Source organism: Eptatretus burgeri, chromosome 11 (assembly GCF_056783735.1).
Source record: "Eptatretus burgeri isolate ZD-2024b chromosome 11, Ebu_testis_v1, whole genome shotgun sequence".
In the NCBI taxonomy this organism is placed as follows: Eukaryota; Metazoa; Chordata; class Myxini; order Myxiniformes; family Myxinidae; genus Eptatretus; species Eptatretus burgeri.
The window spans coordinates 59732980-59755912 of record NC_140971.1 but is presented as its reverse complement, the minus strand read 5'-3'; the positions used below and the strand labels follow the sequence as shown (position 1 = coordinate 59755912).

General features: G+C 46.6%; 2 protein-coding genes across 5 annotated transcripts in view; one reads left to right on the top strand and one right to left on the bottom strand.

Annotated features, from left to right (window-relative positions):
• LOC147017197 (regulating synaptic membrane exocytosis protein 2-like) overlaps positions 1–22933 on the bottom strand; it is a 352541-nt gene that overhangs the window by 316036 nt on the left and 13572 nt on the right. For all 3 annotated transcript variants that reach the window (XM_085846651.1, XM_085846649.1, XM_085846650.1), the window contains exon 2: positions 21995–22208. In XM_085846651.1, the coding sequence (XP_085702777.1) occupies positions 21995–22208 (214 nt within the window). The remainder of the gene's footprint in view (positions 1–21994; positions 22209–22933) is intronic.
• LOC147017196 (alpha-tocopherol transfer protein-like) overlaps positions 18745–22933 on the top strand; it is a 101988-nt gene continuing 97799 nt past the window's right edge. Inside the window, exon 1 of one of the 2 annotated variants that reach the window (XM_085846652.1) lies at positions 18745–19046. In XM_085846652.1, the coding sequence (XP_085702778.1) occupies positions 18901–19046 (146 nt within the window). In that variant the 5' untranslated portion in view covers positions 18745–18900. The remainder of the gene's footprint in view (positions 19047–22933) is intronic. The other variant, XM_085846654.1, reaches the window with a different exon arrangement.

The window sequence follows — 22933 nt, the reverse complement described above, 5'->3', positions numbered from 1 at the left end:
AACGCCATGAGGGGGACAGAGGAGGATGATGCCATGAGGGGGACAGAGAAGGGGGATGATGCCACGAGGAGGACAGAGAAGGGGGATGACACCACACGGAGGACAGAGAAGCGGGATGATGCCATGAGGGAAACAGAGAAGGGGGTTGACACCATGAGGGGGGCAGAGAAGGCGGTCGACGCCATGAGGGGGACAGAGAAGGGGGTTGACGCCACGAGCGGTACAGAGAAGGGGGTTGACGCCATGAGCGGGACAAAGAAGGGGGTTGATACCACGAGGGGGACAGAGAAGGGGATTGATGCCACGAGGGGGACAGAGAAGGGGGTTTATGCCACACGTGGGATAGAGAAGGGGGCTTAATGCCACACATGGGATAAAGAAAAGGTTTAATGCCTCAGGTGGACAGCGAACAGGGTAATGCAACACTGGGAACAGAGAAGGAGGTTAACAACTTTCCTCGACTTAAAATGGCACATTTACATTGCATTTGTGGATATTAAGGCAGCATTAAATTATGTTGACAGGCAATCGGTTTGGCTGGTCTTAACTCGCATGCCTCTCTGACGAGTGTTTTAGAATGTTTTATCACCCTCATGATGTTTCCTCAAACTGTTTTCATGTAAATGGGAAAACGATCTTTCTTCTTCGTTACATTGGACATCCAACAAGGATGTGTTGCCGCCCCAGCACTTTTTAATGCGTTCACAGAATGCATGCTTGACCAGACACAAAGTAAATGTCACTTAGGAACACGCCTTGATAAGAACCTCACAGATGTCGATTTCGCCAACAATAATGCAAGTTTTCAAATCGAAAAATGAGCGGGTTCAGGCACTGAAACCCCTGGAAAGTTCACAGATCGTCGTCATTCTGAAAAATAACAACAAAACAACCAAAATTCTTCATGTTGATGACTCCGAATACATTGCGAGCTGAAGCACATTAGCAGGCAACCACACAGTCAGGGTTGTCAGCGATTTCATCCAGCTTGGAGGTTTTGATAACACGCGAAGCACGAACAAATAAAAAAGAACTTGAAGCAAGAAATTCAAAAGGTTTGTCAGTAATTGGGCCACTATATATCATTGGGTGTATATATATATATATATATATATATATATATATATATATATATATATATATATATATATATATATATATATATATATACACCCAATATATATATATATACACATCATAAACAGAATGTTCTAATATGTGGAAAGACGAAGCCATAGATATGCAATGGTTCAGTTTTTTGGAACTTGACCTGTGGGCGTAAACTTGCCTCTTCACTGCCAAGATTGAATAGAAGTTACAAATGAGTATTCAAAAAAAAAACCTCTTCAAGTAATTAAAAACATCTAATGGCACAAAATCAGTTCCTCAAATGAAGATCCGTTCTTTAAATTAGCAGATTCTGCTCTCTGAAATGGTTGGTCACCCAAAGATCTCCAATGTGGTATGGCCAGATGTTGTAAATGCCTCCAACCCTCCCCACGAAGATAGTCATTGGCTTTGACCGAATGAATGAATCATGTAAAATGACCTCCTTCGAAGACCTAAAACATGATGGCTGAATGATGTCAACATGCACCTGTCCCTCATAGGGATCCAAACTGATAACGACAGTATGACAGGACAGGAAATTACATTGAGACATCATGCATTTGATGACTTATATGCTGTCCAATGAGAAATTGTATAAGCAGCAAGTCAAGTAGGCACAAAAGCGGGTGAATGTCCCAAACTGGGAGAAAACAAAAGGTCAAACGCTTTATAAGACTATTTGTGGAAAGGACAATGCTTTTTCCACACTGTAATATTTCTGTAATACTTTGCACAAAGCTGTAGAGGCTAGACACATAAACATACGTTTACCTTACGCCACAGAAACAAGCAATGGAAAGTCAATTCCTTGGCTATTGGCCCATTGTCAACTTTGGAGCTTCAAATTCCATTTTGGGAACAACAAAAATGCAGTGCCTTGTCCAAATGGAAAGGCAAGAAAGATAAATGTAAACACTAATTGTCAAGACACACACACACACACAGATATTTAATTCCCAATAGCATTTTCAATCATCCACACCACCCACACTTTCAAAGACACACTCCTCTAATTGCATTCCCCAATCAGTTAATATTTATCTTAAAAGATAAGAACTAAAACACACACACACACACACACACACACACACGTAAGATGTCGCCCATTATACAGCTTGCTGTGTTCGTGTGAGAAACTCCTGAGGTTATCCCAAAAACTCAGTAGCTCAGTAGGTTGTCACCATGTTAGTGATGAGGTCCAAGGTTGAATCAAGTTTTTTTTCAAACTAGCCCCATGTCGGAATTTATTCCTGCTCACTAATATACAGTGCCTATAGAAAGTCTACACCCACTTTCAAAATTTTCACCTTTTGTTGCCTTTATGGCCTGAAATTAAATTGCATTAAATCAGACTTTTTTCACCTCTATTAACAAATCGTAACCCACAACTTCCAAGTGAAAAACAACTATTACAACTTTCAGAAAATTAATTAAAAATACAAAACTAGAATATCTTGGTTGGCTGTGTCCATCCCCTTTATAATAGCAATTGAAAATTAGCTCAGGTGTAACCAATCACTTTCAAAATCACACACCAAGTTAATTGGCGTCCACCTGTGTTAAATTGAAGTGATTCTCATTATTTCAGAATAAAATCAGCTGTTCCTGTAGGTTTCCTCTGTTGGGTAATGCATTTCATAGCAAAGACTCAACCATGAGGAACAAGGAGCTTTCAAAAGACCAACGGGATAAATTTGTAGAAATCATCAGGATGGGTATAAAGCATCAGAAAACATCAGGGGATGGGTATAAAAATATTTCAAAGGCCTTGAATATCCCTTGGAGCACGGTCTAGACGATCATTAAGAAGCGGAAGGCGGTTGGTACCACCACGACCATGCCGAGATCAGGCCGTCTCTCCAAACTGGATGACCAAGCAAGTAGGAGACTGATCAGAGAGACCACCAAGAGGCCAATGGCATCTTTGAAAGAGCTGCAAGCCTTTATAGCAAAGACTGGTTGTGTGTGCATGGGACAATATCACAAGCACTCCACAAGTCTGGCTTGTACAGTAGGGTGGCAAGAAGGAAGCCATTACTCAAAAAAGCCGACCTTGAGTCCCATTTGAGGTATGCAAAAATCACTCCAGAGATTCAGAAGCCATGTGGCAAAAAGTTTTGTGATCTCACGAAACCAACATGAAACATTTTAGCCTAAATTCAAAACATTATGTTTGGCGCAAACCCAACACAGCACATCAACCAAAGAACACCATCCCCAATGTGAAGCATGGTGGTGGCAGCATCATGTTATAGGGATGTTTCTCATCGGCAGGGACTGGGGCACTTGTCAGAATAGAAGGGAAAATGGAAGTAGCAAAATACAGAAAAAGCTGAGAAAAATCTGCTGCTCTCTGCAATAAAGCTGAAATTGGGACAGAAGTTCACCTTTCAGCATGACAACGACCCGAAGCACACAGCCAAAGCAACACTGGAGTGGCTAAGGAAGAAAAAGATAAATGTCCTTGAGTGGTCCAGTCAGAGCCCCAACCAAAATCCAATTGATAATCTGTGGCATGACTTGAAGATTGCTGGCCATCAACACTCCCCACACAACTTGTCTCAGCTTGAAACACAACTTGTCTAAGCTTGAATAGTTTTGTGGAGAAGAATAGGCAAATATTGCCCAATCGAGGTGCGGAAAGTTGGTAGAGACCTATCCCAACAGACTCACAGCTGTAATTGCTGTCAAAGGTGATATATATATATATATATATATATATATATATATATATATACATACACACACACATAAAAAAGCAAATACCACCCCTTTCTACTCCCCTCCCCCCCCCCCCAATCTCTTCGCTCATGGAAATTAAAACAGAGGCATGGAGTGAAAGAGGAGGGGAGAGTGGGAGGGAAAGGGAGGTTGAGGAGGTGGAGAAGGGGAAAAGAGGAGGGAGGGGGAGTGAGGAGGGGTGGGGAAAGGAAAGTCAGACTTGTGGTAGAGCGTTAATTACATTTCATAACGTCTCATCAAAATGATTCTGCAAAGAATAACAGTGAGGACGGAAACAAAATAATGTAAAGCAAAATACACATATACAGATCAGTGGTATAATATACATACATCAGTGTGTATCACCCACTGAGCTGTATATATATATATATATATATATATATATATATATATATATATATATATATATATATATATATATATATATATATATATATATATATATATATATATATATATATATATATATATATACATACATATATACATACATATATATATATATATATATATATGTGTATATATATATATATATGTATATACTATATATACATACATATACATATATATATATATATATATATATATATATATATATATATATATATATATATATATTGTTGCGGATTCGCGCCCGCCGGCGCGCGGACGGCCACGTAACTCGAATCGCGGCACGTCGCCCACCGGACGGACAATCCAGTCGTGACCCTCTCGGACTAACGCCGGGAACTAGTCACGGGTGGACCTTTCGGTCTCACCATGATCGTGCCAATCGGCCCCCGCGTGGGATAGGGTTGCTCGCCAAATTCGACCTACCTAAGTACCCACACGGAGGGTAGACCGGGCGATCGCACCTCGCCGCAGGTCGACTTCGGACACGGGCCACTTTAAGCGACCCGTTCCGTACTATCGGGATAACCGAGCGGTGTTATTCGTCGGCCTCGACGGTTCGATTAATTATCGGGCGTTTTAGCCCGCGACCAACCCTTTACGTGAAGCAAGATGGAGATTCAATGAAAGAAAAGACGAAGCGAAGCGGGAAAACAGTTCAACATAACACACATTTATTTCGCGATGAACGGGAAGCACACATATACAATTACACCAAAAGCACATGTAAAAGGAGAAGAAACACAATATTACACAAAAAGCAAATATAAAAGAGAAACACAATGCAGAGCTATCCGACTACCGAGCACACGGCAACACTTATACAATTTTACTTCACAGACGGCGCCGACAACACAGATACCCAAAGCAAAAGAAAAGAACCACCCTCAAGGATGAGGGGGGTAGGCGGGCCAGGGGCCGAGACCGTGTCGGGCCTACCCGTCTGATGATGAGACGCAGAGCGGCGGTGGCGCCTCAACTCCGCGGGCCTCGCGGACAGTGTCTGGTAGGGGGTGGGAAAGGGGCCCCCTTGTCGCACTATCTCAGTGCGGGGGGGAAACAGGAGGGGGTTGTTGATGCTCGGGGGGGGAGGAGGATATCACCCTGTCTCGGGTCCCGCGACGAGCGTCTCCTCCTCGACCTCGGTCGCGTTGCTGGCCTCTCCCTCTGCAGCTCCCGGCACCGACGCGAGCACCCCCTCGTCCGCCTTCGCCGCCGCCACCTCTCCACAGCTCCATCTAATCGCCCTCTCCGTCTCCTCTCTTGGCTCGTCCCAACTCTTCACTCTTGACTTCTCCCCTCCGAACTGAACTGTTTGGCGAGCGCGGCCGTTTATATCCCCCGTGGCCTCGCTCCCCCACCTTTGACCCTTTACCTCCGACCCTTCACCTCCAACTGGCTCCCCATTGGACCGAGGAAAAGTGGGCGTGAATGCTTTTTGATCCATGAATTTGCATATCGCGACCTCACTCCAACGCCCTGGAGGCGGGGCCAAATCGCCCCACGCTCTCCGATAGGACGGAGCAGAAGTGGGCGTGAGTCGTTTTTGATCCGTTTTTCTTCGGAAAGTCTGTGATGTCTCTGAACACGCTGCTCGGTGCGCGCCCCGCACGAGTCCAGCATCGGCGCCCACAAGTGGCGTGGGAATGACGGTGATGCGATGGTGGCGAGTTGTGACGGTAAAGGTCGTGGCTGTTGTTGTGAAGCGGCGTTGTGGTTGGTGGTTGTTGTTGTGAAGCGGCGTTGTGGTTGGTGGTTGTTGTTGTGAAGCGGCGTTGTGATTGGTGGTTGTTGTTGTGAAGCGGCGTTGTGGTTGGTGGTGGTAGTAATGGCGGCTGGTCCAAAATAAAGATAGTAAAAGAAAAACGGCTATCCTGAAGAGTCGCAGCCCGACTGAATGACATTTATTCCCTCGAAACAACGGGTTTGGGCCTAACTACACATATACTTACAGAGATATCTCACCTAAGGGACCTGAATGGTGGTTTGCGAATTTGGTCAACCACAACACTACCCCCTCCCCTTTTTACAGACTCGTCCCGAGTCGTCAAATTTTCGTGTGCCATCATGTGTAGTTTTCCCCTAGTACATTTTACCTACGGATCCCTGAGTGCGACATTCATGGTATTCGTGTCCCCAAAATAACCTGAGGGCTGCGTAACTACCTAAACAAACTCACTCACACAGACGACTTAAATAAAATTGCCGGCGCTAAGACAAACATGCCGGGGGCGCACTCATATTTACAGTACATCTTACCCTTAACTTACAAATTTTACACTAAACCATGGCCCAGGATCACTGAACTCTGCAAACAGAAAGCAGTTAGCAGGGAGCCAGGCTGCTCGCATGCAGTCTCTGGCTCAAACAATGCAGGTGACAGGGAACGTGGCCGGCTGCTCACACGCAGTCCAAGGCCTTCCCTTTTGAACTGAACGCAGTGAACCACAACGGTGCATGGGCTGCACAAACGTAGTCTCCGTGCCAGCTCAAGTGGCACACGCAATGAACACAACGAATGGATGGATGAATGGTTTGAACTGAACGCAGTGAACCACAACGGTGCATGGGCTGCACAAACGCAGTCTCCGTGCCAGCTCAAGTGGCACACGCAATGAACATAACGAATGGATGGATGAATGGTTTGAACTGAAAGCAGTGAACCACAACGGTGCATGGGCTGCACAAATGCAGTCTCCGTGCCAGCTCAAGTGGCACACGCAATGAACACAACGAATGGATGGATGAATGGATGGACGCAAACACGGTGCACGGGCCGCCACTGCAGGCCCGTGTTGTAGCTGCCAACAGGGCAGTTCTTGCAGCTTGCAAACTGTTGCCTTGCGGATCCTGGCGCACATGGAAATGAACAGGGGGGGGCAAAGCAAAATTGAACGGGGCTGGTGAACGTGGGCAGTGGGCATGGCATGGCAAAGGCAGCAGGCAAACACAGCCCGCAGAAGAAGGCCACTGCAGGCAAACACAGCCGGCAGACGAACTGGCCGGCACAGGCCTTGCATAGAGACAGCCGCAGACGATCCGGCCGGCACAGGCCTTGCAGCACAGCAGCTGCAGACGATCCAGCCGGCACAGGCCTTGCAGCAAAGCAGCTGCAGACGATCCAGCCGGCACAGGCCTTGCAGCAAAACAACAGCTGCCGATGAAGTGGGCCGGCCTTTGCCTTGCAGCAACGCAGCCAGCAGATGAAGCTGGCCAGTCTTTGCCATTCAGTGGAGGTTGGTGGAGGGAGTGCGGTGGTGCTGGCCACTCGGAAGGCGGGCTCGGACCTACCCTACGGTCTCCCTCCCAACCTATCGCCTTTGCCTGTCATTGTCTATACCCACTCCCTTAATTTGTCAAACCCCAATTTAGCCCCAACTTTTTTATTTATTTTTTTATTTTTTATTTTTACTTCCCCACTATAAATCGTCCCCTAACCCCCTGTACTGTCCTTGTTCGGCTAACCTATCCTGTCACCTAGCCTACCCCCAACCCCTACGTTCCCTTCCCGGAGGGGAATAAGGGAGAGCTAGCGTCCTGTGTCGAGGCCCAACGAAGCCTCAGAATGGCCTCCCCAGAGTTCAGCGATCTAACCCAAAGTGGGTCCAGCGGCCCACAACGAGAGCGAGGGGATGGATGGTGCCGAGGGGTACATCTCCTAATCTAACCTAACCATTAACTCTTAAACTACCCCGGGGCTTTCAACAAGCGCCTCTCGCTTAAACTATTGGTTCTAACAACCCAGATTCCCGCCGCCTGTGTTGGTGTCCTCCCAATTTCGGGCCTCGCCCCCCAATTTTCTCTCCGTGCCCTCACACGGTCTCATGGCTGGGACACGTGGCTCCCTTTGGCAGGCACGACCCTCTGCCGAATCTCCGACGATGGCACCCCCGGGCACTACACTGCCTCCGAGCCTACCAGCTCCCTAACACCGGGGAGTGCCCCCCATGGCACCTCCCCTGAAACGCACACGTGGCAGGCTGGCTTCCCGGGCCCCTTTCCGAGGGTCACCCGTGCCCACAACACTGCCCACGCGGCTAATGGCGCCCCGGGCCCCCGAACCAAGCAGGCGCACCCGTGCCCACTACGCTATCCCGGCCCCCCATGGGCCCTTGGCCTACCACGGCCGACTAGCCTGGTGCCCGGGGTACCCACTCAGCGATACTCACCTTTCGCAGCCACGCTCCCAGCCCGTCAACAGGGCTCCTGCACCCCTCCAAACGGGTTTCGAGCCTACACTCCCACCAACAACAAAACGACCTCCATTTTTCAATTTGACTAACCCCCTAACTCACTCTACACTGACCCCGGGGTCCCTTGGGTGGGAGTCACTCCTCCCCCCAATCACTCATCGCACCATGCATTCCCCATTCGCTCCACTCACACAGACCCGCTGGCCTCACTCACTCAACAAGTACTCACCTCACAACTCACCAACTCTTCAACACACACACCGTTGAACTCTGCCATCCGCCTTACTACATCCCCTAACTAACTCGTGCTCCCACGTCGTCCCTTAAACTATAGCATGTTCCATTTAACACTACGTAGCTAAGCTACGTCCTCGCTACACATCCACAAGTCTGTCACTGTCTCCAAATAATCCCATTAATCAATTTCCCAACCTAAATCTCGCTGCAATCCCTCTAACTAATCCATTCCACGGACTCCATGAGGACTTACCCCTGCCCCATGAAGTCGGTCTAACTAAGCTCACCCTTCCCCCTAACTAGTTTCCATCCTGTGCCCAGGTCAGGGGGGTCTTCCACCCCTTGCCCAGGAATCCTGTGCACCCGAAAGTGAGGCTTGCTTTTTTTTTTTTTCTTTACATGCGCAGCACCAGCGCGGCAACTCACAGCTCGCCCACTTTGCACCTGCCCGTGACGTCATGCAGATGCACGTGTTCCTCGTCCCTCCTTGGACGGTACTATCCGGCAGGGATACCCCTCCTGCCGGATTTCAACCCCACGTGCAGCCATGGCGTCACCGTGCGCATAAAAAAAAACAAGCCCCACGTCTCGAGGGGTTCCCCACGCGAACACATGTGCTTTGCCCGTTGGGGCTTAACACACACGATCGCGTGGAGAACCCGTCCGGTCCAAATCCAAAATCCTGCCTAAACTTTGTCCGTCCGCGGGATCGGCAAATCCACCGCGTGCGTTTCCGGACCGGGACTTCACTCTCGCAAGCGAGCACGTGGGGGCCTCGTGCGTTGCACAGCACGGACCTCGTGCTCACTGCTGGGTGAACCCGGCACGGTCCCCGAAACAACTACAGCCGCTACCCGGCTTCCTTTCCTCACATGTCGCCGTCGTCGCCATTCGACCCACGCACACCTGCGTGCTACGACGCTAACACACCTCACCATTAAACTCACACCGGGAGACGCGGCTGCATGTTCACACATGCCCACCGACATCTCCCTTACATACCGCTCTCTCACACACACGGTCTCCCTTGCATAAACCATACCACTCACACGTGGCGCTCCATTCACTCGCGGCCTTCCACTCACTCGTGCCTCACTCATAAACCGTGCCTCACTCACACACGCGGGGGCACTCAACCGCGGTGTTTCATCCACACACCGTCCCTCACTCACACACGCGGGGGCACTCAACCGCGGTGCCTCATCCACACTGGCCGTTTCATCCACACACACGGCCTCTTCCACACACGGTGCCTCATCCACACACGGCGTGCTGGGAAGCACGTACTCCGGCACCATCGCCACCACACCACCCACACACGGGGTCGCTTCTACACACGGGGACGCACTCACGCCTTGCACCACACACACAGGGACAACCACACTGGGGACTCGTGTCCCCACAAGGGTCTCCGGGGCCTCTATACCCCCCAAGCTCTCCGTGCACCTGTCCACAGCACTCCTCCCCTCGACCTCGCAAAGCACGACCGAACTCACCTGGTCGTGACTCGCCTCAAGGGGGCATACTCCCTCCCCTCGTTCCTGGAGGAGGCCATCCAGCTGCTCGCACTGGGTCCCTACACGCTCCGCGAGCTCACCCTCATTATCCTCCACTACCTCCGTGTGTGTGTGTGCGTCACTTACCCCGTCTTCATCGTGTAGTCTTCCCTCTATCGTTCCCATCTCCCGTGTCTCTGCCAACTCAGTCACCTCTTCACCTCCCTTGTATCAACCATTATTATTTCCTTTGTCGTCACCTCGTGTCTCGTCTCACACGTTTTGGTCTCCCCATTTAATTTTTCCCTTTCGGTCATTGTCACGACCGTCGCCCAACACGTCCCCCGAATTATTTTGTTACCCGTCTCCACCGCGGGCCTGTCAGCCGTTGCACCCCCTCCCAGCTCGTTCGCTTCTACACGTGGAGTCGCCATTTTGAGCTCCCTGCTAACGGCCTTCATGCCCGCCTGCAGGCATCAGCCCATGTTCTGCGTCTCACCCCGCAGCTTTTTAGTTTCTTCCTTCATTTGCTTGTTCATTCCGTTCATTTGCTTGTTCATTTGCTGTGTATTCGCATCCATCTTTTCGTTCATGTTTTTCATTTCATTTGTGTTTGCATCCATTTTTTCGTTCATGCCTTTCATTTCGTTTTTCATATCCGCATTTATCTTCACTGTCATTTCCGCATTCATTTGTGCCAGCATGGTGAATAGCTGGGCCATGTCGGGTGCGCTTGGGTGAGCCGTTTCGGCAGGGGTTGGGGAAGGGTTTTGGTGGAGAGGGGGAGGGGAGGTGTCATACACCGCGGCCGCCGCCGCACCCATTTCAGGCTCTGGGTTCAGTTGGGCGAGTTCGTTTTCCTGTACAACCAACATTTCCTGCACGGGGATTTCATCCTGAGCCATGGATTCTACACATTCTACATCCATTTCTAATACCCCCGGCTCCCGCTCGCCTTGAGACGCCATCTTATTTCTCGTGAAGGGTTAATTTAGCTCGCTCGTAATTTGGAGGGAATCGGGGGTCGCTTCTCTCATCCCTGGGCCGATTCCCGTGAATTTAGCTGGAGACAGGGAGCCCGTTTTCCCGTTCTCCGATACCAGTGCCGCGAGGAGGGCGATGAGCTTATATCGCACGACCTGACACCAGTGTTGCGGATTCGCGCCCGCCGGCGTGCGGACGGCCACGTAACTCGAATCGCGGCACGTCGCCCACCGGACGGACAATCCAGTCATGACCCTCTCGGACTAACGCCGGGAACTAGTCACGGGTGGACCTTTCGGCCTCACTACGATCGTACCAATCGGCCCCCGCGTGGGATAGGGTTGCTCGCCAAATTCGACCTACCTAAGTACCCACACGGAGGGTAGACCAGGCGATCGCACCTCGCCGCAGGTCGACTTCGGACACGGGCCACTTTAAGCGACCCGGTCCGTACTATCGGGATAACCGAGCGGTGTTATTCGTCGGCCTCGACGGTTCGATTAATTATCGGGCGTTTTAGCCCGCGACCAACCCTTTACGTGAAGCAAGATGGAGATTCAATGAAAGAAAAGACGAAGCGAAGCGGGAAAACAGTTCAACATAACTCACATTTATTTCGCGATGAACGGGAAGCACACATATACAATTACACCAAAAGCACATGTAAAAGGAGAAGAAACACAATATTACACAAAAAGCAAATATAAAAGAGAAACACAATGCAGAGCTATCCGACTACCGAGCACACGGCAACACTTATACAATTTTACTTCACAGACGGCGCCGACAACACAGATACCCAAAGCAAAAGAAAAGAACCACCCTCAAGGATGAGGGGGGTAGGCGGGCCTGGGGCCGAGACCGTGTCGGGCCTACCCGTCTGATGATGAGACGCAGAGCGGCGGTGGCGCCTCAACTCCGCAGGCCTCGCGGACAGTGTCTGGTAGGGGGTGGGAAAGGGGCCCCCTTGTCGCACTATCTCAGCGGGGGGGGAAACAGGAGGGGGTTGTTGATGCTCGGGGGGGAGGAGGATATCACCCTGTCTTGGGTCCCGCGACGAGCGTCTCCTCCTCGACCTCGGTCGCGTTGCTGGCCTCTCCCTCTGCAGCTCCCGGCACCGACGCGAGCACCCCTCGTCCGCCTTCGCCGCCGCCACCTCTCCACAGCTCCGTCTAATCGCCCTCTCCGTCTCCTCTCTTGGCTCGTCCCAACTCTTCACTCTTGACTTCTCCCCTCCGAACTCAACTGTTTGGCGAGCGCGGCCGTTTATATCCCCCGTGGCCTCGCTCCCCCACCTTTGACCCTTTACCTCCGACCCTTCACCTCCAACTGGCTCCCCATTGGACCGAGGAAAAGTGGGCGTGAATGCTTTTTGATCCATGAATTTGCATATCGCGACCTCACTCCAACGCCCTGGAGGCGGGGCCAAATCGCCCCACGCTCTCCGATAGGACGGAACAGAAGTGGGCGTGAGTCGTTTTTGATCCGTTTTTCTTCGGAAAGTCTGTGATGTCTCTGAACACGCTGCTCGGTGCGCGCCCCGCACGAGTCCAGCATCGGCGCCCACAAGTGGCGTGGGAATGACGGTGATGCGATGGTGGCGAGTTGTGACGGTAAAGGTCGTGGCTGTTGTTGTGAAGCGGCGTTGTGGTTGGTGGTTGTTGTTGTGAAGCGGCGTTGTGGTTGGTGGTGGTAGTAATGGCGGCTGGTCCAAAATAAAAATAGTAAAAGAAAAACGGCTATCCTGAAGAGTCGCAGCCCGACTGAATGACATTTATTCCCTCGAAACAACGGGTTTGGGCCTAACTACACATATACTTACAGAGATATCTCACCTAAGGGACCTGAATGGTGGTTTGCGAATTTGGTCAACCACAACAATATATATATATATATATATATATATATATATATATATATATATATATATATATATATATATATATATATATATATATATATACATACATACATACATACATACATACATATATATATGTATATATATATATATATATATATATATATATATATATATATATATATATATATATATATATATATATATATATATATATATATATATATATATATATATATAACTGGAGCGAACTGCAGCACATGCTTCTGGGGCCAAGCAGCCACCATGTTTGAATACCCTTCCATTGCGAGAACGCGAGAGGTACAGGCATAGCTGAGTGTGATGAGTGCTAGACTTCATCGGGTTCCGTTAACAGATTAATTCACATTTGTTTCCACATTCCCACTTTTGTTTGTTTTCCTTGGGAGCCTTGTAATAGAGCTATGAAAGGTGACTGACAAAACTGAGAGTCTGATTTTAGTAAGTGAGAATTGTCAAGTCGAGTTGGTTTCCATGCGAGCATAATTGATTTTCAGATCCTCAATAGAATGTCATGAAAGTGGGGGGGGGGGGCTTGATTAAATAACAGTGTTCCAGACCGAGTCCATAACTATGTTCCTTACAGACAAAACATTGAAACAAAACAACAAAAACACACACACAAACACAAAATGGCTTGATATCACTGTGAATCGCTTTACTGGTGAATCACATGGTGCACAAATGTAACAGTTTACGTTCACATGAAAAATGAAACATATCAGTGTAAACATAAAAGGAATCGGCAACTGTGACCAGGCAAATACTAAAGAGTTCAACCTTCACCGCCGAGACCAAACAATAATAAAACAAGCAGTCATAGACTGGTACTTACGAAATCGTCAACTTGACCTCTGACCTTGTCTAATAAAAGCTGTCTCTAGAGAAGGTAGCGACGCAAACCAGAAGTTTCTACGATGATTCTGTACCAAACCATCAAAAATCGAATGTTTGACCTCACTGTAACCTTGACCTTTGACCGATTTTGACCAAAATCTAATCAGCACGAGCCATCACCCTCCTGAATCACGTGGTGTAATTTGACATTGGTAACTTCTTCCGTTCTCGAGTTATCGTGCCGACAAACAAGCAAACACACAAACAAACAAACAGAGGATGGAAGCGATCAATATACTTACGACATCTTTAGATTTCGTAAGTAAAAATAACAATATAATTAAACATTTCAAAATCATAGTGTGTGTGTGTGTGTGTGTGTGTGTGTGTGTGTGTGTGTGTGTGTGTGTGTGTGTGTGTGTGTGTGTGTGTGTGTGTGTGTGTGTGTGTGTGTGTGTGTGTGTGTGTGTGTGTGTGTGTGTGTGTGTGTGTGTGTGTGTGTGTGTCCTCCAGAACTCCAAAAGCATGAAACTTTGTATGCATACCAAGAAAATGCCAAGGAAGTGCATGAGTGAAAATTGGGTGTTTCGCATATTTAAAACACCCATTTTGAAGATTATTAACGGCCATATTTGATTATATCCTTTATCAGGCGCATCCTCAGTCACCGCTCTCAATTGGGCCTTAAGGGTTATCTGAGGTAACCTCACTGGGGGCTGAAGCCGCCATCTTTTTTGGCCTCCTCAACTATGTCTCGACTTGGAACAGGCCGCAACGATTTCTTTATGAGAATTTTTGTTCCCCTCCTTGCTCAGTCATATTATTGAATGCCTGTTCATCATGTCTACGAATGGCTGTAGACATCGCTTTTTAAGTGCTATAGTTTTCAAATTACGACCATGTCGTAATTACATGCATTATATGATGCAATTTTCAATAATCTACTCTCACAGACTCATTAAAGTATAATTAGAAGTGAGCAGGATATAACATCAGAAAATATATATGGAAAAATTATGGGCCCAGATCGGGAATCAAACCCAAGTTCTTTGGAAAACCGTACCAGTGCTTTGCCATCTGAGCAATTTGGGTGACCCACTGGCTGAGCAACACAATTCTTCCACATATACAGGTGCCGATCTCTTTCCCCCACTGCTTCCGGGGCACTCACTGCCAACCATAGGAGCAGCTTGGGCCTGCTCTCGAGAGGGTCTTCCCTCTCTGGTATATATGTGGAAGAATTGCATTGCTCAGGTGGTGGGCCACCCATATAGCTCATATGGCAGAGCACTGATACAGTTTTCCAAAGGAGGTGGGTTTGAGTCCCAGTTCTGGGCCTGTAATTTTTCCACATATATTTATAATTAAAGCATATCATAGAAATATTATTTCAGCTTTGAGGATCAGATATCATCCAGACTAAATAAGGGGTGAAATCTGATAATTTAAAGAAATAATGTGTGTTACAACTAAGTCTATGCAACTATTTACTTAAAGCAAGCAACGCGATGATCCCTTGTTCTCTATACATACACAAGAAAAGGTTAAATTTCCAAAACATAAAATGCATCTTTTTCTCCTGTTTGGAGAATTTTATTGAGTGAAAAGATTTAGGAATGTGCCAAAATTAACCATCTTCATTGAGCTATGTAATTTAATGCATTCCCTGCATCACATCACGCCCTGTCTCCCAGAGGAAGAGTAGCTCCTTGTGAGCAAACGGCCATCCATATCTCGTGCCCAACTTTGTCTGTAGACTTTCTCCTGGAGCTGGGTTACTTTTATGAGGAGGTTGGTGGCAGGATTTGCACTCCGGCCACTGAAAAACCATTCACTCCGCAAAACATACTAAAAACACAAAGAATCTGAAGACCCACTCCGTGGGAGTACCTCGTGTGCAGCAGCCCTCCGCAGGGCAGCTCACTGGATTATGGGATTGGGGCAAAGCCTTCAGGATCCCCACTTTGATGACAGGAGGAAAACCACAGGGTAACCTTCCCAGGCCAGATTGCAGTCATGTGCGGGGGTGGTGCTGAGGTGTCATCCACCAGACAGCGGTCTCCTTGGGTTAACCAGAGGCAGTCTTTTCAGGTGGGTGCCTGAAATGTCCTATCCCGAAGAGAGGATGATTACCTACCTGTCCCTGTTATCATCTGAGCTCAAGCGTTTTGCCATCGGTATTGCAGCACTCTCTGAGGTCCGGAGACCGGATTGTGGCGATATCATGGTGGGTGGTTACACCTACTATTGATCTTGTCACTCTGATGGTTACCATACCCAAGGAGTTGCTGTAGCTGTATTCAATAAGCTGGCTCCAATGATAATTGAGGTAACACCAGTCAACGAGCCTCTTATAAGACGAAGGAATCGTCACTCCTTGGGTGTCATTTCCTGGTCTCTGTTTATGCTCCAACTGAGGTGAGTGATCTCACCGTGAAGGACGCATTCAATGCCACGCTGGAGTCTGTGGTTGATCAGTGCCCCAGGCGAAATACTCTTCCACTCTTGGGGGATTTCAATGCATCGATTGGAACTGATAGGGATGGTGATGAGACATGTATTGGTCTCCATGGGTCTGGAACTGTGAACCAGAATTGCACCAAGTTCCTTGACTCTGCCTGAAGTGATGGACTTAGGGTGGCTGGTACATGGTTTTAACGCCCACAGGCTCATCGCTGGACTTTGTGGTGGTGCTGGTGGTGCTGGTGGTGGTGTGGCAAAAGAGATTGACCATGTGCTCGTTGATGGTCGCTGGAGGATGATGCAGAGCTGCAGGGTCTAGCGGAGTGCTCAGTTCCTCAACACAGACTACAGGCTTGAGATGTGATACCATTTCCAACTTATTACCAGTTGTTACTGGAGTTCATAAGGAGTGTGTACTGGTCCCCACACTTTTCAGCACTTGTACGGACTGGATTATTTGGAGGACTTCAGAAATATCAAGCTGCGGTGCATCGCTTGGGAATGTCAAGATCTCTGACCTTGATTTCATAGATGATGTACTCATCTTTACGGAGACTCTGGATATCCTTTTGGGGGCCCTCGAGGTGTGAAATGAGGTGTCAGAGTCACTGGGATTACGAGTTTCCTGGGTCAAAACTAAGAGGCTTTCAATGACATATTGGTCTGTACCTGTTTGTGGTGAGGATGTTGAGGTCACGGAGAGATTCACTTACCTTGGCAGTGATATTCATGTCTCTACTGGCTGTGAGCCAGAGGTCAAGAGACGCCTCGGTCGGGGCTGGGGAGTCATGGATCCACTGGATCATGGGGTGTGGTGCTGTCAGTACCGGTGCAGGAAGATGAAAGTCCAAGTGTTCATACCAAGTTTCTTGTGGAGGGCTTGCCAAGTGGCTTAAAGTTCCACAGAATCATAAAATCATGATTGGTTTCATGAATAGATGTGGCTTCACTTAACACTCAAATCGTTGTTCTTTCGTTGAATAAATATCTTGAAAGGAAGATTTTCATGTTATTTGGTGCTCTTTTTATGCTCTATTGCCCCTGCCCCCCCAAAAAAATGCTTGATTGGCCCCGCTCTTCCCATGACGTCATCTTGACCTCAGGTTCATACATGCATGGTCTGACAGCAACTTCAACATCATGAGTTTGACCATCATCATAATCTGGGGATTCTTGATAAGAAATTCTTCATCAGATTTACTTTCTGACGAGTCTGAAGCGAGTTGTGCGCCCATTATTCATTGTGTGCTGACAATCTTTCCCTGGATTACGACATGGCAGTTTATCTGTAATTTTAAGAGGGTCCCGATGGGTTTGCTTTTTTAACTGTAACACCTCCAAAAATTATTGGAATTAAAAACCACATTCAGTTCTTTATTACATAAAAAATTATATATTTTTTCTGATTCTGTGGACCTTTGAGCACTCAAGCAAACACTCCATTCAAAACCGTTGAAAAGGCACATCAAGCTTGGCAAGCGCTTGTTCGCTGCTTGGTATCAGAACACACCCCAGGTCTGTCACAATCCATAATCGTCATCACTCTCGTCGTCTTCTTCAGAAATCAGCCCACTTTTTCATCAATTTCAGTTTGAAGTCGGCTGTGAAACTGTTACCTTTTCTCTTACTTATACTGACAGCAGACATTGTACAACTGGGACTTATAATGGTATGGACCATTTTGTGGAATGATATAAAATTCAACAGCCTGCAGGATATTTATACATTTATAATGGAAGAGCAGCATGGTTTCTGGTTACATCGGTACCGGAAATCACGCTGCTTTTTAACATATCTGTGCAGTAAACTTTAATTACTCTAACAACCCTTTCTCAAGAGATATATATATATATATATATATATATATATATATATATATATATATATATATATATATATATATATATATATATATATATATATATATTTTAATGTCCATTGCTGATTTACTGCATTTGTATTTGAAAAGAGCTGTTCGTTGGCACTTGACAGCAAAGCCGTGTCAGCTGCTGGAAATATGGAGATCGCGCATCTCTCAAAGCATGTGGAGAAGAAAGAAGTGCATTCATTAACCAAGCAGCTGGCTCGTGCTTGTCAAGCCAGCCATTCCTAAACGGTTTTGAATGGAGCGCTTCCTTGAGTGCTTAAGCCACTTGGAAAGTGCTCGAAGTTGGTAACTGAACACACCCTTAACATGTGGGGTATACATGCCTGAAATTTTCCTCGAGCACTTTGTCGTGTACTTTTCATCGGTGCAAACTTGTTCGTACTTTTCTGTCATTAATTTTGTTCCGTTTACTTGTCCAACCAATGGCGGTAGTGTAGGTGTGATTTTCTTTGGTTTTAACCAATCATTTTGCCCAGCACTACTACTGGTCACAAGTACCTCCCCCTCAAAGGAAAAGCAGAGAGGAAGGCTTTAACATGAGTGTGAGGAGGCTTTCCTGCCTGGTGGCTCACTATTCACACTGTCATGGAAATGACTCACGAACTAAAGTTCACTGGAGTTAAACTGCATTTCCTCTCTTGAGTCGTGGAGCTTCGTAACATGTGGCTGTTCGTGGTCATTTCCTCAGCAGCGCTTTGCTCTCTACACCACAAAGAGCTTGATACCTGGTGTCTTGTTCACAGCCACATCTTCAGTGAGTCATTGCTCCTTTCAACCGTGGGACTACTATCATCAAACCCATTTTGGTGAGCAGCTTATTATCATGGGCACTGGTCATTTATGACACCCGAGTCACTAAGTGGGTCATATTATTTCATGGACAAAACGTTGACTTGGCCCACTGGTGATGCACCATATCTTGCTTCTTTTTGAACTTGTGACATGAATCACCTGTACTCGAGCTTAACAGCTTATGGGACACCGCTCAGACTGAACGAAGTCATCAACCTTTAATGATGAGTGGAAGTCGATAACTTGATTTTCTATAACTTTTCCCCAGATGCTCGGTGTAAAAGTTATTTGCGTGAAAATACAGTACAGTAATATCCATAATCCTCATTGCACATTCCATTATTGAGCAACACATACTATTTTACATTATGAGTAAATCATGCCATTTTGCACAAGCACATGGGAAATATACACACATGACCTTGCACAGACATTAACCACCATGTCCATTTTGCTTACCACTGACTCGAGCTGTTATTCAAATATATAAACTGTTATTTTAACAGATTTCCCACATCAGGCTTCACCACACCCTCAAGCAACCATAGAAAATGTTTCAAAATGTAATTTTTATATTTAGATTATATTGAATAACACACAAACACTTTTCAAATTGGATAAGTTGAAAAGACCAGCTCTACTGACTGCCACGTTGGATATCACACAGGTTCCTGCTATGCTTTCTCAGCAGAAGATAATCATCAATGAAGTTGATTCGATGAACAAGGGGCTGTGTTAACTCGTTGCAGACTATGCATGCAGTGCCGGAAATAGATTTGAAGACGTTTCATAAGAAGGGGGGAAAAACGTTTTACAGCTTGTAGGTTTAAGTTGAACTTTCAAACTACCCAGTCGATGCAAAGCCATAAATGATGTACAAAAAATTTAATCAAGAGACGATGCATTAAAAACAGAAAGTTAGCTATGAGTAAATTTGGAGATTTTTTGGACTGCAGAGTTATTACAGCGAAAACTCACAAACAGTAACGCTTATGTGAACTTGCACAGAAAAGAAAAGCTATTTCAAAAGAGAAAATAAATTCGTACATAATGAGAAATATCTGCCTCCCAAATATAAAAAGAAAATAAATCTTACAGATGGATGATCTTTTCAAAGAGGTGTGCATATCTGGAAGGTTATTGTCAGGGTATTGCATACCCAATGGAATGAAAAGAGGGGACAAAGGGAATGAAGTAGATTGCAATGGGGGTGGGAGATAAAAGGGAGAAGGGTGTCAGGGTACATTGTGAAAAAAAGAGAAAGGAGTGGGGGAGGGGTGTGTGAATTGCACCCTCTTGAGTATGTAATATGTAAATAGTCTTGAATAGAAAGGTGAAATTGCATAATTGATGTTCCCAAAATCTATATAATCAATATGGCAATAGCTTCCCTTTCCAAAATCAAAAGCTTTTGCTGGCACAGACTTTTTGGGTAATTACTCGAAAGGATGAGCACGCCTTACCAACACTAAATAATGAACTTACGTAAAGAAAGGTTATACAGTGAGTGGCCTGTAAGAATAAAATGAACACCTCTATTTGCAAACATACATAACTTTGTTGCAATCTGTTCTGTTCTGTTCGTTCTTGCATATGGCAGATTTCGCTGCCAGGTAGCTATGATTTATTGGAAGCACAGCTGTGCCACTGATGCTGTGTCCCTCTACCAGTACACTTGTACTCATTTCACTGACCTCAGAAGGATGACATGCTGAGTCAACCCCTCCTGGTGTTAATTCAGCAGCCAACAGGGCTCAAACTCAGGACCCTAAGATCCTAAGCCAGCCATCCTATCCGCAAAGCCAACACCAGGCTTTACAAACAATCAAATAGACTACATCCATTAGTTTATGGTAACATCTCCTTTGGCATCATACCCTCGTCTGGTGCTTGAACCTGTGAGGGAATCAAATAGATGATGGTCTGTATTATAGCCAGATACAGATTTGTGGAGTCCATTTTGCGGAGTAGATGTCAAATGTGGAGTAGATTTTGTTGCAGCTCTTGCTTATTAATTGGCATAGTTCTGGTTTTCTGCAGCTGTTTGGTGTTCCAAGACGTGTTTGATGGTGTTCTGTCGGGACTCTGGGTGGCTCAGGCGTAAAGCTGCAGGCCAGTCCCTCTCTTCTAGGCAGAGATGGAATGGGCTGCAGCTTCTTCCCTGGGAAGCACAGAGTTCCAACATAAATGTCATTGAAGACATCTGGATTGGTTGCTGTAGAAAAGCCGACCTCGGCCAAAGTGATGAGCAAGAGCTGCAATAAAATCTGCTCCACATTTACTAAAATCTGGATCAGGTTGTCCGACAGAATAGTGAATACCATCGATTCGATCCATTCACGGGTTCAAGCTCCATATGATGCCAATTGATTTACTACCAGATTCTAATGCAGTCGTCAATTTGTTCGTTTGTATCAAAATAAAGTTTTATTTGCAATCGCGGGGGTTCATATTATTCTGACAGGACACTGCACAAAGCCTAAAATGTGAAAGTCAACTGTTAAGGTTAATAAAAGAGGGTGGAGGGTTACTTAAAAATAAAACTGATAATGAGTGGTGGAGCAAAACTGAACGAAGAGAATAAACTTATTTCAAACATAACGAGTAAAATCAAACGTAAGCAACTCATGAGAAGACAAGTGGTGGGAGGTAAAAGATGGGGGAGTAAAGGTGTGAAAATTTAAAGGCCAGAGAAAGAAAAGGAGCGGGGTGAGTGAATGGGAGAAAAATAATAGCGGATTGAGTCAAAGTAAACAAATTATTGGATTAAAGTGAGAAAATAGATGAAGGGAATGGTTTGGGTGAACAGTATAAAATTAAAGTAGAGACTGGAGGGGAGAGGAGAAAACGACACACATCAAACATTATAAGAGGGGGAAGAAAAAAAAAAAAACACAAGAGCCAAGTTGCAAATCAACAGGAAGTGAGAAGGAAAGGTCGTCAGGCGTGTTGCTCGACTGACCGTGTGCGAGCGAAGTGGGACACGCCAGCCGCAGCGGGCGCAGAAGCGGATGCGGCAATAGGAGCAAACGTTCCCACATCCATTGGCAAATTTTGTCTTCAAGCAGATGCTGCACGTCGGTGCATCGTCCCTCTGCTCAAATGAGAGCCTCTTTCCATCCTCCCCAATCTTCTTTATTTGATCCTTGTAGCTCTCAAAATGCTGATGCAACTTCCTGTTTGCAAACAAAAAACAAGCAAAAAAAAACATGCCAGTCAGAAGCCTTTTGATGAGTTTGAAACAGGATGTACCTTGTATGATGCCTGGTGTTGGCTTAATGTTTAGGGTGGTGGGCTTGGGATCCCAGGATCCTGAGTTCAAATCCCACTAAGCTGTTGAATTAATACCAGGTGGGGTTGACTCTGCCTGTCATCCTTCTGAGGTCGGCAAAATGAGTGCCAGCTTGCTGGTATCCTGTATTGGGGTGGCGACCAATCCAGGATTGTTGCCCAATTGCCAAGGAGACTGCTTTGGCAGCACCAACATTCTGCACAGAGTATGGTCCCAATGGAGTGGGGGGGGGGGGGTACCTGGTATGAAGGAATGGTAGGACACTGAGGATCTACACCAGTGGTTCTCAGCCCGCAGCAAGTGGGCCACATGCGGCCCGATTAGCACACTGCTGCAGCCCAAGTGACATCGCGTTTTGAAGAAGAAAAACAAAACTACTTAAAACAATGTGAATTGCCAGATCTCCCACTCGTGCAAGTCTCAAACCATATTTATTTTAACAGCTAATATACTTTCACTTGCATTGCTCATTTCAAATGTGCCCTCGTCAACATTTGACAGTGTCGAAATGAGAGGTATTACAGTATATTGATTTGCTTTGAATTGCTGTAAGACAACATATTTTTTGGATACACAGGAGGTAAGTTGTGTGGGTGCAGCCCACATAAC